Source organism: Zasmidium cellare (genome assembly GCF_010093935.1).
Source record: "Zasmidium cellare ATCC 36951 unplaced genomic scaffold M409scaffold_53, whole genome shotgun sequence".
In the NCBI taxonomy this organism is placed as follows: domain Eukaryota; kingdom Fungi; phylum Ascomycota; class Dothideomycetes; order Mycosphaerellales; family Mycosphaerellaceae; genus Zasmidium; species Zasmidium cellare.
The window spans coordinates 98,125-114,265 of record NW_022986997.1 but is presented as its reverse complement, the minus strand read 5'-3'; the positions used below and the strand labels follow the sequence as shown (position 1 = coordinate 114,265).

General features: G+C 53.1%; 8 protein-coding genes across 8 annotated transcripts; 6 read left to right on the top strand and 2 right to left on the bottom strand.

Annotated features, from left to right (window-relative positions):
- Nucleotides 1–845: 845 nt before the first annotated feature.
- Nucleotides 846–2,085, bottom strand: M409DRAFT_70704 (uncharacterized protein; the record flags this gene model as incomplete). Its single annotated transcript, XM_033818856.1, has 5 exons — nt 846–861; nt 1,027–1,517; nt 1,557–1,688; nt 1,745–1,858; nt 1,918–2,085. The coding sequence occupies 5 exons, from the start codon at nt 2,083–2,085 to the stop codon at nt 846–848; spliced, it is 921 nt and encodes a 306-aa protein (XP_033660846.1).
- A 626-nt stretch (nt 2,086–2,711) lies between these two features.
- Nucleotides 2,712–3,401, top strand: M409DRAFT_29566 (uncharacterized protein; the record flags this gene model as incomplete). The annotated part of the gene is made up of 2 exons (XM_033809532.1): nt 2,712–2,848; nt 2,921–3,401. 2 exons carry the CDS (start codon nt 2,712–2,714, stop codon nt 3,399–3,401), a joined length of 618 nt encoding a protein of 205 aa, XP_033660845.1.
- A 631-nt stretch (nt 3,402–4,032) lies between these two features.
- On the top strand, nt 4,033–5,592 carry M409DRAFT_37833 (uncharacterized protein; the record flags this gene model as incomplete). The annotated part of the gene is made up of 1 exon (XM_033810806.1): nt 4,033–5,592. One exon carries the CDS (start codon nt 4,033–4,035, stop codon nt 5,590–5,592), a length of 1,560 nt encoding a protein of 519 aa, XP_033660844.1.
- Nucleotides 5,593–6,513: 921 nt separating this feature from the next.
- M409DRAFT_70703 (uncharacterized protein) lies at nt 6,514–8,350 on the top strand (the record flags this gene model as incomplete). Its single annotated transcript, XM_033818855.1, has 3 exons — nt 6,514–6,786; nt 6,834–7,581; nt 7,695–8,350. The coding sequence occupies 3 exons, from the start codon at nt 6,514–6,516 to the stop codon at nt 8,348–8,350; spliced, it is 1,677 nt and encodes a 558-aa protein (XP_033660843.1).
- Nucleotides 8,351–9,409: 1,059 nt separating this feature from the next.
- On the top strand, nt 9,410–10,441 carry M409DRAFT_37829 (uncharacterized protein; the record flags this gene model as incomplete). Its single annotated transcript, XM_033810805.1, has 1 exon — nt 9,410–10,441. One exon carries the CDS (start codon nt 9,410–9,412, stop codon nt 10,439–10,441), a length of 1,032 nt encoding a protein of 343 aa, XP_033660842.1.
- Nucleotides 10,442–10,471: 30 nt separating this feature from the next.
- On the bottom strand, nt 10,472–11,714 carry M409DRAFT_70701 (uncharacterized protein; the record flags this gene model as incomplete). The annotated part of the gene is made up of 2 exons (XM_033818854.1): nt 10,472–11,257; nt 11,310–11,714. The coding sequence occupies 2 exons, from the start codon at nt 11,712–11,714 to the stop codon at nt 10,472–10,474; spliced, it is 1,191 nt and encodes a 396-aa protein (XP_033660841.1).
- Nucleotides 11,715–12,048: 334 nt separating this feature from the next.
- M409DRAFT_29560 (uncharacterized protein) lies at nt 12,049–13,034 on the top strand (the record flags this gene model as incomplete). Its single annotated transcript, XM_033809531.1, has 5 exons — nt 12,049–12,106; nt 12,161–12,245; nt 12,304–12,497; nt 12,547–12,943; nt 12,995–13,034. The coding sequence occupies 5 exons, from the start codon at nt 12,049–12,051 to the stop codon at nt 13,032–13,034; spliced, it is 774 nt and encodes a 257-aa protein (XP_033660840.1).
- Nucleotides 13,035–13,717: 683 nt separating this feature from the next.
- M409DRAFT_29559 (uncharacterized protein) lies at nt 13,718–15,680 on the top strand (the record flags this gene model as incomplete). Its single annotated transcript, XM_033809530.1, has 3 exons — nt 13,718–13,854; nt 13,906–14,649; nt 14,699–15,680. 3 exons carry the CDS (start codon nt 13,718–13,720, stop codon nt 15,678–15,680), a joined length of 1,863 nt encoding a protein of 620 aa, XP_033660839.1.
- Nucleotides 15,681–16,141: the final 461 nt, after the last annotated feature.

Below are 16,141 nucleotides of genomic sequence, written 5' to 3'. Positions count from 1 at the left end.
TGGACGTGGTCGCCGGAGCTTCTGCTGCAGACACCGTTGCGCTTCTGGTACTGTCTGTTGCCGTCATGGTTTCGTAAAACGCCAACGTGGAAACAGTATGCCCGCCACCATACGAAGCTGGACCTGCATCGAAGACTCTGTCTTGGTCATCGCAGCAAGTTTGGATCGTAAATAGACGAGGTAGCCGTACAGCAGAAAGTCGTCTGCGAGCATGCGATCAGGAGCCAATCTTTCGTCCACGCTCCACTCGCTGATGACTTCGATCAGCTATGTACCGACTTCTTCGTCAAGTGGACCCGCATCATCTTCATACCTGTCGATGAGTTGTAACAATACTTCGGACACGAATACGATTTCCAGTGGGGATCGGTGCAGCCGTCGCGCCAGTACCAGTTGAATGCACTATCATCTGGGCTTTTACAAAATCCTTGATTTGTACACATGTCAACCTCGGCACAGCAGGCGCTGAATTCAGCCGTAGAGTTGCAGACGGTGCCTGTGGTCTCTTGTCCGTTTGGTAGATAGCACACTGCGAAGCCAAGCTGCAACTGAGAAAGCGTAGTAACGAGGAGCACCACTCCACGAGCCATGATTTCGGGCTGGATAGACAATGGATGGATGGGCTGATAAGAGGGGAATGGCCAGCCTTTTGAGCAGTGAGTTGACCCGCGCGAAAGGCTGCTGTGCCGTTGCCATGGCAGCCACATGCAAACCTGATTCGTTTCTTTCTTCCAGCTTGTAATTATGGCTGGCACTGCCTGCAGCCACTCATGCAACGAAAGAGCCTGTGGTATGCCTCGAGCATCGACAGGCTTTGCCATACTGTGCACACTGCCTGAAGATGGCTAACTTTCGTTTGCCCTTACATGGTGTCGACTGTGCGCTATAGATCGGAAGCCAAGAAGATGCGCATACTCCCGGAAGCCTGCATCCGCAAACGAGGGCAGCACATGCGGGCAACATCATGCAGCTGAACCTTGGTTGATAGTTTCCGTGTACATGAGCTATGTATTGCGGGGAGCTAACCTGAACGTGAACTGGGCCGTGTACTGCGCCTTGGGATCATCTGCTCGGGGCACAAAGTCCACGATAAGGCTCGGCTTCACAGCGAACATAGAATCGTTATTCACGTATTTATCCTCTCGATCGAAAAGTTCAGTCACCAGGGTCTTGTACCCTGGCGCCTTTAACATGAAGTGGATATGTGCGGCCCTCATCGGATGTCGATCGAGAAGTTTCAGGAGATCTCCAGCTGGACCGTCGTCCGGGATGGGGTACGTTGTTGGTCGAAGGCAGTACAGAGAGTACTTCCCATCTTCGCCGGTCCTGAAGATACCTCGCAGGCTCATGTCAGGCTGATCAGGATCCTGCTGCTCGTACAGCCCGTTGGGTGCTGCTTCCCAGACATCCAGCTCTGCGCCAGAGATGGGCTTGCCAGTCTCCGAATCCACTATCGAGCCATGCAGGTACGCATGTGCAGCCTCGTCAAAACCATGGACGATCGAGTCACCCATGTGCTTCCTTGGAGCATTCTCCCTTCAGAATGGACCGAGTACAGCGGTAACAGTAGCTGTATCTCTTTCAACAACCCGCGTGATGTCGTCAATCAGTGCTTCGGATCCCAATACGTCCGTAAGGAGCAGCACTTCATCTCGTGTGTCGTCCGTCATCTGGCCTGCCCGAGCCAACTGTTTTTGACTCAGCTTTGCTGGTGCTTGCTGTCTCCGTAAATCTGGTGTCTTACCACTTTCAGTGCTGCTTGAAATTCGGGGCGTGTCACTCTACTCTCACGACAGAACGCATGGAGATGTCGAACAAGGTTGCTAATAACCTCACGTAGTCGGGGATCTGCGACACCCTGTTCATCTCACGCAATTCCGTAGGTTGGATCAGGCCATTGGTATCTTTCGGATCGACCTCGATGATGACGGCGGACATGAGAAAAAGCTGAGCATCTTGGCCGCTGAACTTGACAAAGTCGACGTATTTCTGAGCTGCAATCGGAAGATCTTTGTGGCATGGATGGCCCAGGATCTTGTCCCGTAAAACTCGTGCCGACTCCTGGGGAACCGAATATTCGGACATCGCTGCTCAATGGGTGTTTGCTATTTTGGCGAAGTCAGAATGCAAAAGTCAGTTGGCTGCTTGGCGAATATGAGTCTTGGCTGATAGGCGTCATTCTGTGTCAATCCTTTGACTTGCTTCATTGTGCATGGAGCTCTCATAGCAATGTGCTGGACTGATGTGGTGTGACGGCACCAGCCCAAAATGTCACATGCGGTTCCAAGCGGAGACTGTGGGGAAGAACGTCGTGAGGGACCAGATCAGGCTTTGAGATCGGAGAGCATGCCAATGCAGAGCAATGCACGGCTGATGCAGCTTTGACATTATGAACGCTCACAAAGGCCTTCACTGAGACCTTACGGATCTAGATGCCCACAAATTCCTCCGCATTCGGCATGTGGACGAGGTAGGCAGTCTTTGTGGGCTTGAAAATAGCTTATTGCTCCTTTTCTGGAGCATGAGGCGATGTTCTCCAAACTAAGTGGTCACACGACAGCGAGAGTACCGCAATACCCTACACAACCACGCGTGTACTTTGCAGACGGTACCGATGACTTGCCACAGCTGCACAATCTCCGTGTATATTACGTCCTTCCTATCTGTGCAGCTACGATGTCTGTACTGTTGGAAGTGGAAAGCTTAGCAGAATGGCTTTCAATCCCGACGAGGCTGCGATTGTGGCCTTGCTGAAAAGAGAGAGATTCTACCGCGATACTTCGCAATGGGACAAGTTGCGAAGTCAGTATCATCCAGATGCCCATGAGACATATATCAACGTTTCATGGTAAGTCCGAACATTTCAACGTTCACTCCTGACTGCAGTAAAAAGACATGGCATTAATAAATGATATGATAGGTTTCAAGGCGATGCAGACAAGTTTGTGGAACAATCTCAAAAACGTCCGTCCACGAATCAGGGCATCGAAATCGATCACTTCATCGATCCGCACGTTATTGAAATTCGCGGCCACCGGGCCATAAGCGACAGTGCCATCTTTATCAAACGACCCGCGGACTACAAGAACCACGAGTACGAGCTCGGCTCTCGATTGAGAGCACTAAACCGTTTCCTCAAAGTCGCCGGAGAATGGAAGATTGTGTCTTTAGAGGTGATTTACATTCGAGACCGGCTGATCAGCACATCGCCCAACTCGCCGAAAGAGCCTATTGTATTAGACGACAGCCTGCTTGAATTCCCAAGAGAGTATAGGTGGATGGCGTGGGTGATGTTGATGGAAGGAAAAAGGAATCCCAAAAAGGACTTGCCACGAAATGGAAACATAGAGGAGGTACGGCAGATGGTTGCGCGGAATGAGAAGTTCTTGGAGGGAGGTTAGAACGGATCTTCTTTGCTTATGCTGTCGACAAGACGCTTTAAAGAGGATTCAGAGGATGGAACTTTTCAAACTATCTGTCCATACCGTTCAGCAAGCCTCGTTGCTTCATAGCTTGATTTACCGTGTATAATGCCATACGCTCTACAAGAATGTGTGCACTCAAATGACGGCGCGAATGGAAGACTGGCAGACTTCTCTTGACAAGTGTAGTGTCAGAATCGGTTGCTGTGGATGGAGCCACAGAAGGAGTATGTCCTGTTCTAACACCGCTGACCGGCTGAATACGTACCTCGAAGCTAGCTTGCATGAGAGTCCGAGAGTATAGCCATGGACAAAGGTCCAGATCATCCTCAATATGGCGCCATACTGTCCTACAAAGTGGCGTTCTTCCTGCGTGCCTGTTCCCCACGGGGAAGCACAGCCGCGTAGCCTGTTGCGTGGACTGTCTGTGGTCATCCACGGCCGAGCACAGAATGCCGTTGCGTACATAAAGAACCCCAGCGGCGGCGAACCTTGGTGCAAACCAGCTCAGCCATCCAGCATTGCAAGCCCTTTTCCACGCAAGCCTCGTTTCATCACGGCTGTACTTCATCTTATTCTAAGCCATCATGGAGGAGACAAACCCCCAACCATGGCCGGGCAGCATCTGGAAGACGTCCATTTTTCTGACGAGAAGGAAGACCACACTATCTCAACAACTCAACAGGAGTCAGGCAGAATCACCGGCTGGCTCATCGGTCTGCTCCTCCTCGTCGCCATAATCCCCTTCATCTGCAACTTCGACATCTCCTTCACGGGCGTTTCACTCGCCCTCCCATCGTTCAACAATACTTTCGGCAAAAAAAGCACAGTCTCCGCGACGGGGGCAAAGTCATGCAGCCTCACGACGACCCAGCAAGCACTCATCTACATTCCCTACTTGTTCAATGCCATTGGCGGTGGTCTTGCTGGTCTCATTGGGAAGTACATTGGGAGGAGAGGCTGCATTACTGTGGGCAGTGCGTTCACAATCATTGGCGCTTCTGCCATTTTGGGTGTGCAGAGTGAACTCTCCCATCTCATCATCTCCAAGTGTGTCAGCGGCACGGGGCTGGGCATGCTGTTGGCTGTAGGCATCACATATGGGGCCGAGTCCACGAGTGCGGAGAAGAGAGATATGTTGCTGGCTTTGTTCAACGTCGGCCTCTGCCTCGGAAATATGACGACTGGGGCGATGGCCGTCGGGACAAGCAACTTCCCTGACACAGATGATTGGCAGTGGAAGACGATGGTCGCTGTCCAGATACCTCTGGGAGTTCTGCTAGGTAGTGGCATATGGCTCTTCCCCGGAAGCCCTCGCTGGTTAGTTGAGAAGGGTAAAGACGAGAAAGCCCGCGAAGCCTTCAGCAAATTCTCAGGGGAGGGCGTGCACTCCGAGGCGATCACGAGACGTATTCAGAACATCCACTACCATCTGACAGCAGGGCGAGAAGAGCAGAACCAGACGACATGGCTGGATCTATACCGAGGGACAGACCTACGACGAACGCTCATTTCTGGCTTTCTCCTCACCGGCCTTGCCCTCTGCGGTACGCAGTTCGTCGTTCCATATACGGCACTGTTTCTCAAAGACCTCCACATCGCCAACACCTGGATCAACAACGTCATTGTGGCATCCTGCGTCACAGGCGGTTCGATCGTCTCGCCCTTCGTCATTGGATACTTTGGCTGCCGCAAGAGTCTCATTTGCGGTTACGGAATTATGGCCACATCCATGATCTTGTTCTCGGCCGTGAGTACAGCACTTGGGAGTGGCCACCATACAGCTCAGATCATCTTGGTTGTGTGCTTCTGCATCTGGACCTTCACGCTGGGAGCTTCTGTGGGCGCATGTGTATTCCAGAGCTCGGTCGATATGCACACTGGTCGTCTGCGTACGTATGGTCAAGCCAGCACGACTATCACGTACCAGCTCTTGGCCTTTGCGTCAGGCTTCTGGACCCCGTATATGCTGGGCGTCAACTATGGTGATATGGGCACGAATGTTGGGTACTTCTACTTTGGGGTCGACTTTGTACTCATGGTGATTGCGTTCTTGGTGGTGCCTGAGACTTCTGGCCTGTCGTTGGAGGAGATGGATGACTACTTTGAGAGTGGAAAGGCGGCGTGGACGACTTCCTACCAGAGGAACAAGAGGATTCATGTTGAGTAGAGGATATTCGCTCTTCAGTGCGCGCATGGACAGATGTAGATGGAATTTCCCTCCAAATTGGAACTCGGCTTGTAGGCCTCGATCAAGATAGGCATCCAAACTAACAGAAAATGCTCAACATTCTCGTCGTCCCCTGTGTTCGTCGGTAAAAGCATTGCCGCGTGAATTGCTCTTCGGCAGCAGATCAACGCAAAGCACACCATCGTCCGCGGAGACGCCGCAAAGCCTATCGACTGCCTTGCTGCTACTATGCATATGGATATCTTTCTGGCATATTTGTTAGACCGCAAGTCCACAGAGATCACCCGTGGACGCAATGCATCTCTCCACATTCAACCCCAGAATCCTTCTCGCAGAACTGGATGTTGCGTTCCAGGCACGTCAAGCTTTCTGGCTCCTGAGATCGCAACTGCCGTCTATGTGCCGTGGGAAGACTTTGCGGTGACAGGTTGGCCCGCCAAACATTGATGGAGAACATAGCAGACCACAGGCGGTGCACGGCTCCGTCATGAAGGTTCCGTATTGCGTGTATCATGTTGCGTCAACGGATCCGCGAGGCCAGGCGTACATCTTAGCGTTCGATGCAGCCTCGTCACTTTGGTGGTCGTGGAGAACGTAGGCCGACATACCACGACGTACTCTTCGTCTGGTCACTCTCGTCGTGCCTTGTCTCGTACGTCGGCCGCGAAGTGCTTTTTGCAACCCGAAGTACACCAAATGACCCTCAACACCGAAGCGGAATGCGATACTCCCGTTTGCGACCAAATTTCCACTTCAGGCTGAGATGTGTGCGAGTGAGGAGATCCTGGCAGAAGATGCCCTAGAATCGCCGTGTGACGGGACGCAGACCCCTGCTAGCGAATTTGCATATCTGACATCCCTCGCCTGGACTGCTCTTTTGGACTTGTTCATTCCTCGAATATGCTGGAGAAAATAGATCTCGTGCCCGAACAGCCACCTTCGAATCCAAAGGCCGAGCGGTTCGTCCCCAAGTTCATCTATCATGATCCAAACTACCCGACTCCGGCAATCAATATCCGAGAAGACTTCTATGGATCTCGGCGGCGGTTGAAGGTAGCCGTGCTAGGCGCCGGTATGAGCTGTCTGAGCTTCTTGCATCACTTGTTTGAACTGGTTCCCCGAGACACCGTGGACGTAACCGTTTACGATATGAATGAGGATGTCGGCGGTGTAGTGTGTTTGCCTTGGGTCGTTGCCGCGGCTTTGCTGAGATTGAGTAGTGGCAATCGACGACATATCCCGGCTGTCGAAGCGATAGCCCAAGTGCGACGTACCAGATTCCGTGGCGACCACATATCTGGTCTCAGTTCTACGCCCCTCAAGAAGAGATCAAGGAGTATCTGCAGACCGTAGCCGGGGAGAACGACTTCTACCCACTCATGAAGCTTCGACATGAAGTCGTGAGGGCAGAGTGGCGGACTGAGGAAGCGAAGTGGACGTTGAGAATTCGAGATCTCGTAGCAGACGCCGAATTCGAGGGTAAATCCGATATGTTTGTTGAATGCGATGGGCCCGTGAGCAAGCCTCAAATCCTTGTCGAAGGACTGAACATATATCAGGGTGTCGTGGTCCATTCAGGAGACTGGCCAGAAGACCTCGATCTTAAAGGCAAGCGAGTGGCTCTGATGGGCTACGGCAGTTCTGGAGTTCAACTGGCCCCGAACATTCTCCTCAGAGTATCCAAGCTGTATACCTGGTTCAGAGGCCGAGCTTACATGGCGCCGCCTCCGTTCCCAGGATTCGCATATGATGTCCAAGGAACCAATTTCGCTTACAGCGAGCAACAAAGGGCCCTTCTTCATGATCCGGATGTATACTTGGCGTATCGCAAGGCGCTGGATGATGATTTCAACCGGCAGTTCGACTTGGTTGTGAATGGCAGCGAGACGTCGAAGAAGGTCCGACAACTCATCAAAGCGTATATGCAGGAGAAGCTGAAGTCCAAGCCGGGCCTGTATGATATGATTCGTCCCCCTCGACTATGACTTTACCTGTCGGCGACCGACTATGTGTTTGGGTAAGTCAACATCAGTTCTTGCTCGTAGAAGTGCTCATTCGCTAAGTATGGTCCGCATGATAAGGGTACTTGGAAGCTCTTGTTGACGAGAAAACCACTGTTTTCCAAGGAGAGCCTCGCCATTTCACCCCAAACGGCTTCCTAGACCCCGATGGCATCGAGCATGAGGTCGACGTAGTCATCGCAGCGACTGGCTACGAATATGAGCATATGCCACGATATCCGAAGATTGTCGATGGTGAAGACATAGCGACTTGGTGGGCCAGTCGTGGAGGATTCGGACATACCTACATGGCTATATGCTCGGAACACATGCCAAACTACTTCAATCCTGGCACGGCGTACTCGGGCCTGTATAGAAGCTTCTTTCAACCGGGAGAGGGGCTTTCGATCTATATGGCCAAGGTAATAAACAAGATGCAGCTGGAGCGAATCTTGAGCTTTGTGCCGAAAGAGCGAGCAGTGAATCACTTCGTCAGGCATGCTGATACGTTCATGCAACGATGGGTCCAATCCGGTCCTTGTCAGGCCTTTTACAAGAGCCATGGTCGACCACGACTCTGGCCAGGATCGTACAGCCAGTACATGCAGATCTTGGAGAATCCCCGCTTCGAGGATTTCGACATGGTTTATGAGGATGAGGACGATATATTCTCCTACTTCGGCAATGGCTTTGCTCTGCATCCAGAAGGGTTCGAGGAGGAAGAGGACAGCTCGTGATACATGGGCTCGCCGAGCAAAGAAGTCTCGAAACAAACGCTCGAGAAGCTGAAAGGCTGTCATGGCACGCCCCTGTTGGCGCCAAACTTGAGGCTCGAGGGGGCGTCGCGGGGAGCGACTGGCGAGTAGTCTAGATAACCGTCAGTCTTCTGGCGATGTGTCAAGATGGAGCAGTGAGCCCTGCAGTCGGTGTAAGAAAGTAATGAGATCAGTGGAAGTAGAGGAGGAAGAAGAGTTATTGTCTAGCAGAAAGGCGGCCCGACATCAAGTTCTCGGTCTCGGCTTGAGGAAAAGCTTCGGAGAAACATGTGAAAGCACACAATTGGAAAGTGTAGATGAATGAATGAATCTGGCGTCATGAACCTGGGATCTGTGGGATCACGTCTTCCTCATCCATCACTGCCAAACTTGCTGTATTTGCAATGCCCTTAAAATGCATTCTGCAGAACTCTCGTCGACAACATCGGCGTTGAGTCCGATCGTGTCAACCAATGAACGCGTCACCGCCACGTCCGCAACAACAACACCGCGTCCGCAAACCACTTCTCGTCTCTATATCACCAACATATCCTTGCAACCCCCATCACGCGGAATGAGCACCGCAAAACAGATTGAAGACGTGCAAGGTCGCGCCGCAAAGCTCAACACGCTCCACATGGCGTGTTCCTGGCTTTACCGAAAACCGCACAGCAATGTGCTACCCCATCGACGATGACCATACATTTTTAGGCTCAACAATATGATGAGCCAGTACTCGGCAAGGCCTAGAAAGAGCGCGGCCTATGATAGACGGGCCCGAGAGCCGGTTCCTCTGAACCATGGGAAATCCGTCATCGGAAGAGAACATTTCCGATGCTTCAGAAGCGGCCGTGACAGAAGACGGAAGATCAAAGTGTCGGAAATGATGCAGGCCGCTCACAATCATGCATTGAAACAAGGACGAACAAGGACGCTATACGGATCGAGCGTTGTGTGGACAGGAGGCTCGCGGCAACCACTTCGGAACAGGAGACATCGCCAGCAAGACTTGGGCAAGAAGGCAATACACGATAAACAAAAATGGGACAGCTACAGCTTGCTGTGCCAACGTCAAGTCTCGGGAAACCGGAAGGAGGACATGCAATCGAGACTATCTTGAAGGCCGCGGCCGAGCATGGAATCAAAGGCATCGAAGTCTGCTACGAAGGCATCCTGAGCCACGCCGTCAGCCGCTCAAAACAGTCAGATCAACCATCAAACGAGGAGATGCTCGATGCTGCAAAAGATATCAAACAACAATGCCAGAAGTTGGGACTGACTATCTTCGTGCTACAGCCGTTTGCATCATACGAAGGCTTGCTCGATCCGGAGGCTCACCGTGCCGCAGTTCGAAGATGGTCACATTGGCTGGATCTGGCCCAAACTTTGGGATGCGACATCATCCAGATGCCCAGCAACTTCGAGCTTTCTGGCACGACCGGAGACATTGACAGAACAGTGGCGGATATGGTCGAGATCGCGGATATGGCACTGGCTGCGTCCCCGCAAGTCCGCATTGCGTATGAAGCCGTTGCATGGGGCACACATTTCGACCTTTGGGAGCAGAGTTGGGAGGTGGCGAAGAGAGTCAATCGATCCAACTTTGGGCTGTGTCTGGATACCTACCACATCGCCGCCAGAGTATGGGCTGACCCAGAAAGACCCGATGGCAAGCTCCCGAACGGCGATCAAGCGCTGGAAGAATCACTCCATCGCTTGGTGAAGGATGTCGATCTGGACAAGGTCTACATGCTGCAACTTTCAGACACAGAACGACTGTCAAGCCCGCTCGTGGACGGTCATCCGCTTTACGTCAAAGGTCAGAAGTCTCGTATGACTTGGTCCCGGAATGCGAGGTTGTTCCCCTGCGAGGAGCAGTTCGGAGGCCACTTGCCCCTCTTGCAGATCACAAGAGCGGCGGTCAATGAACTCGGTTATCGAAGCTGGATCAGTATGGAGACATTCTCCAGACATCTGCGCGAGAAGGATGTCGAGCTGCCGGCGACGATGGCGAAGCGAGCTGCAGACTCGTACGCAAAAGTCTTTCAATCTTTGGAGTGGGACAAGTTGTAACATACACCAATTGTTAAGCGACTGTCGACTTCATCTCGCTATCTCAACAGGATAATCTGTCGTCTCAATATCGTGGGGAAAGACAATCCCATTCTGCCTCCTCACCTCGTCCATCACCTCCATCACCTCCAGACTCTCCGCCAACATCTGCACTCGACTTTCTTTATGACCATCTTTGAGCGCATACGCACATTCGTCCGCTTCCCAGAACATGCCATGGCCCTCGCCTTCTGCATTGTTGCTTTTGCCGACTTCATTGCCGAAACCGTTCCACCAGCCGCTGCCTTTCCCTGGTCCTAGTTGCGGCCAATCTTTCTCTTCGGTCTTGCCATTTGATCGGGCGAGTCTGCTCTTTGTCGGTCGGAAACAGGGATGGAAGATTTGGATTTCCCCATCTGTGCCTTGCACTCGCACCGCCGGTAAAGAGCCAGTCCCGTCTGCATCACTAGCAACATGCATACTAGCAGTGGCAATTCCGTGCGCATCTCCGCCCTGCTGTCGCGGAAAGGTCAACAGAATGGAGGTATGCTCGTCAGTACCCGCGATGTTCTTCCTCGCTGAGCTCAAGACTTGCGGAGGCGATGGCTTGTCTTGTGTGGAGTACAGCGTCTGGAAGACCCAGGTCAGAGAGTAAATGCAAGTGTCAAGGAGCACGCCTCCAGCCAGTTTGGGGCTGATCAGTCGATTGTCTTCCTTTAGCACACCAGCCGGCACGATTGAGCTGAGATCCGCGAACGTCCTTTGCACTGTCCCAATCGCTCCAGATCGGATTTGATCTCGGACATATTGAGATATAGGGAAGTATCTCGTCCATGCCTGTGCCCTCGTATCAGTACTGCAACGGCCCCTAAGATATGCGAAGACTTACCGCCTCCATCAAGAACAGATTCTTCTCCCTCGCCTTCTCAATCAAGATCTTGGCTTGAGCAGCATTCGTCGTGAAAGCCTTCTCGCAGAGCACATTCTTCCCAGCCTCAAGACACAGCATAGCATGCTGGTAATGATGGCTGTGTGGTGTTGCTATGTAAATTATGTCTACGTTCGAATCCTGTACGAGCTCCTTGTACGAGCCGTATGCCTTCGCATTCCTGACGCCGACCTTCTCAAGGAACGCCTGGGCTCGTTGCTGGGAGGACGAGGCTGCTGCAGCGACAATAATATGCTCAATATCCTTCACACCTCTGGTCTCTGGAGAGACGGTGAGGTCCCGAGCAAATGTCTCAGCGATGCCTCCAACGGCTAAGATGCCCCACTTGAGCTGGTATTTCGACATCACGGCAGACGGGCGGGAATGTGGTGGCAGGATGCAGTATCGCTGTATTCCCCCGCCATATCTTCACCAACGCATGTATACCATGCATGACATCGCCACCTGAGATTCGCCTATGACCTCTGCCGGCCGGAACTTCCACATCCGGGGCTGCCGCCAGCCTTGCGGGTCACTAACCGAGAGCGTCAACAGACACAACTGCGGCGGTCGGACACTCTCTTGCGACACTTCCATGGCTAAAGGCTGCCCCGCATACCAACCAGTCGGCTAGCCATAGCCTACATTATGGTCCTGGTATTCATGGTTTCCCCGCAGACGCAATGGGATCAACAGAGAGATGTCGCCGCACGCTTTGCTGACCGGCAAGGTTGCGCTTGTTACTGGTGCTGCAAGTGGTATGGTAATAAACGTTGTAGAGGTAAGGGTAGAAAGCTGACATGGAGTGATAGGCTTTGGTGAAGGCATAGCTAAGCTCTTCGCTGACGAAGGGGCCAAGATTGTCGTTGCTGACATCAATGATGAGCAGGGTGCTAGGTAAGGGGTCAGCCTTGCCGAAGACTTTATGGTCGGGCTGATCATTCTCGGAAATCAGAGTCGTCAAGGACATCGAACGGTCCGGAGGCCAAGCGGTGTTCGCCCGAACAGATGTGACGAAAGAGGCCGACTGGAAGAAGGCACTCGAAACCGCAAAGCAGAGCTTTGGCACACTGGATATCCTCGTCAACAACGCAGGCTGGACATACCGCAAGAAAGACTCCCTGACCGTGACAGAGCAAGAATACGATCGTAAGTTTCGCCATCTTTCCCGTCAACACCACTAACCCATCAACCTCAGGCGTCTTCGACATCAACGTCAAATCCATCTTCCACTCCGTCAACGCCATAATTCCCCACTTCCTCTCCCAATCCTCCGGCACCATCGTCAACATCGGCTCCTGCATCACCTGCAAGCCCACCAACGGCCTGATGTGGTACGGCGCGACCAAAGCCGCCGTGGACGTGATCACCCGACACATGGCGAGGGAGTTCTCCGACAAAGGCATCCGGGTCAACGCCGTGGCTCCATCGATCAGCGAGACGCCGTTGATGAAGGAGTTCATTGCGGGGGATCCGGACGAGGAGAGCTTGAAGGACGCGGTGAGGGATGTTCCGGTCGGCAGGCTGTGCACGCCGGTGGATATTGCCAAGGCGTGTTTGTATTTTGCGAGTGATTATTTTAATGGTTTTCAGACGTGAGTACTTGTTCGGAGTGATGCGGTGGGTAAAGGCTGACTGTTCTATAGGGGTATTGTGCTGAGAGCGGATGGTGGACATTACGCTTGAGTTTTCACCTGGACAAACAGAAGACTGTTCATTTAACGTCAGTTCAAGGCACGACAAGTCCTATTCAAGTATTTGATATTCTCAATCATAGCCTCGAGAACAGGTGAGGTCGGCTTAGAGTTAGGACTGCCGATGATCAGCCTACAGTCCTTCTTCCTTCGCATCTTCTCGATATGTTTCCGTCTGAATCTCCAAGCCTCTCCCTCCTTGCTGCATGTCCTTGCTAACAAGAAAATGTCTCCCAGGTCTGCAAAGGGACCCGGTCCATGGATGTGCTTGGATGCTGGCAGCATGGTACAGATTACGGAGAGGCCAGGGGTGCGATGCCAACTTCACAGCAACCAAGAGACGTCTAGTCCATCCACTTGCCATAACGCAACGAAAGGCAGAGAACTCATCCTACCATCTTGAACACTGCTTCCCACTCCATCGACTCACCCAATGTACTAAGCGATGAATGAACGGACTTCCAGAACTCGCAGATGCCAGCCATCACCAACCCCCACCCAATCCCGGAAGTTGGTAATAAAGCCAAACGTTATACGACGCGCTTCGCGAAAGCGCTCATCTCCTGGCTTCAATCTCCTCAACTCCTCTTCTCGCCGATGTCCTGAGAAGCGACAAGACCACAATCTCCATCCAAAGACCACCGCGACGTTCCACAAGCGGCTGCAGTGACCAATATGTCGTCCAAGTCCCCCGAAAGCTCCAAGAGTGCCGTCAAGCGGAACGCCGACGAGTCTGGCAGTGAGACGGACTCCAAGCGGAACAAATCTGACGAGAGGGAAGTCAATGTCGATCCGATTCATGATACTGCGTTGTATGATACTCACACTGGATCGTCGAAGCATCGAAACTGACAACTCTCCAGCGGTCTCTGCCTCCAAGCCCGCACGTTCCTCGTCGGACCCAAGGCTGAGCCCTTCGTCATCCACAGGAACCTGCTCCGCCAGCGATGCGGCAAGTATTGGGAGTCGCTGCACGAAGCCGTCAAGAACAACCCCTCGCTGATGAAACACTACTCTCATCGACTCCCCGAGGAAGACCCTCGCACCTTCGCCATGTTCGTCGCCTGGCTCTACACGGGCGAGATCCCACCGTCGCCCGACGACGAAGATGGCTGGAACATCCCGCCTCAGCTTCGTCTGGTCTCTGGCCAGGCTTCGGAGTATGAACGTTGGTATGATGAAGATCTAGTCGATCTTTGGGTCTTCGCCGCCACGAACCAGATCTACGACCTCTCCAACGCCGCCGTCTCCAGCCTGGCGATGCAGAATGGCCAGTACACCCGCACGACGACAAGAGCAGCTCTGGCCACGGCGTTCGAGTATACCGGCCGGGCGACGGGGTTACAGAAGTACCTGATCGACGAAGCGCTCTACCGTCTGGACACATCTGCAGTCCCGAAGAGCACCTCGCATTATCCCGTCGAGTACGTCTCGAGGATTCTGGAGGAGGTCATGTCCCGCAAGACGGGCGGTGGCAAGGTCGCCAAGCCTCGATGGCAGAAGAAGCCGTGTTTGTATCACAATCATGCGGATAGTGCGAGTGTTAAGCGGAAGTGTAGGAATTTCTGGCTGGGGTCGCCGAGTCCGAGGTATGATGAGGAGATTTAGTGAGTGCATTCAGACATCGCTTTGTGGATATCGCTGACTTTCGTGAAGTGATCTCTTGGAGGATACCGTCACACTGATCGTCGGCGCCTCCAAGATCCCTTTCGTCGTCCACAGGGGTCTTTTGTGCAAGTACTCGCCGTTCTTCCACGGTCTGTTTCACGGCAACTTCAAGGAAGCAAATAGAGGTCGAGTCGAACTGGACACGGACAATGTACGAGACTTCATATTGTTCCTATCTTGGCTGTACTCGGAGAAGGTACAGACCCCTTCTCCCAAGGTCAATCTTCTCATCGAAAGGTACTTGTCAGCCCAGGACCGAAGCCTGACGCTCTGGACTGCTCCGCCGTCCAGTGATGATTCTGGTTTCGAAGACATGGGCGATGCAGATGCCGAGCACGAAGTCGAGGATGAGGATACCGCGATGGATGCACCAAACTCGTCCGCGACGACTGTTATCGCCGAGGTTGTTGTCAATGGCAAGCAGGTCATTGCTTTGCCTGAGATTCCAGACGACCACGACGCCGCCATCGACGACGCTACCCGCATGCACCAAATTCAACAAGACCTGATCTCCCTTTTTATCTTCGCTGAGCACCGTAATGTCCCCCACCTTCGCAATGATATCATGAACCGTATCGTCGAGCTCCGCAGCAAGCGCTGGCCACTGCTCACAATCGACCCAGCTGTCATCCACAGATGCTACAGCTCGCTGGAGGAGAACTCTGACCTCTGCACCTATCTCGAAGAAGAGGCCGCCTTTTGCTGGAACTCCAACGACCACGCTTGGTTGCTCGATGGTGCTGTTAATCTGCCGCCGGCGTTTTTGGGGAATGTGTTGGGTGAAATCTTTCGCGAGAGGTTGGATACTGATGAGGAGAGGCGTCCTTCGTGGTGTGCGGATGTTTGTTATTTTCATTTTCATGTGGATGACGAGGAGGAGATGAAGTGTCGTCGGGGTCTGAAGAAGTGGCAGGAGGAGTTGAGCATGTCGGATTATGCTGCGGTTGATGCGCCGGAGTTGGAGTGGTGATGGTGAGGTTTTGTGATGTTGTAATTCATGCTTTTTGCCAGTATGCTGCTGCTCAACGATCCCTCATCGCCACCAGTCTCCACTTCATCGCCCACGGAATGCCAACGTCATCACCATCGGTGGCGGTTGGGCTTGCCTGTAGGTTCTCTCGCCGCTCATGGGGTTGACGACCTTCTCCACGCCTTCTGCCAGCTCTTGCAGCTCCTCGAACGTCGGAAACTTGAATAGGGGCACAGCAGGCAGACCATGAAGCTGCGCGGGCAATGGTGATGGACGACTGTGCCGAGTGAACACCGGAAACGGCATGGGATGCTGCCAGGGGTACAGCGGTGGCGGTGGCGACTTCTGCGGCGGTGGGGGCGGGAAGATGTCTTGTGGGAGATCGGGTGGTGTGGGGTTGCTCGTGCCTTGCCAGAGTGCGCTGATCCTGGTCTCCCTCATCGGGTTGTCGCGCCGGGCTT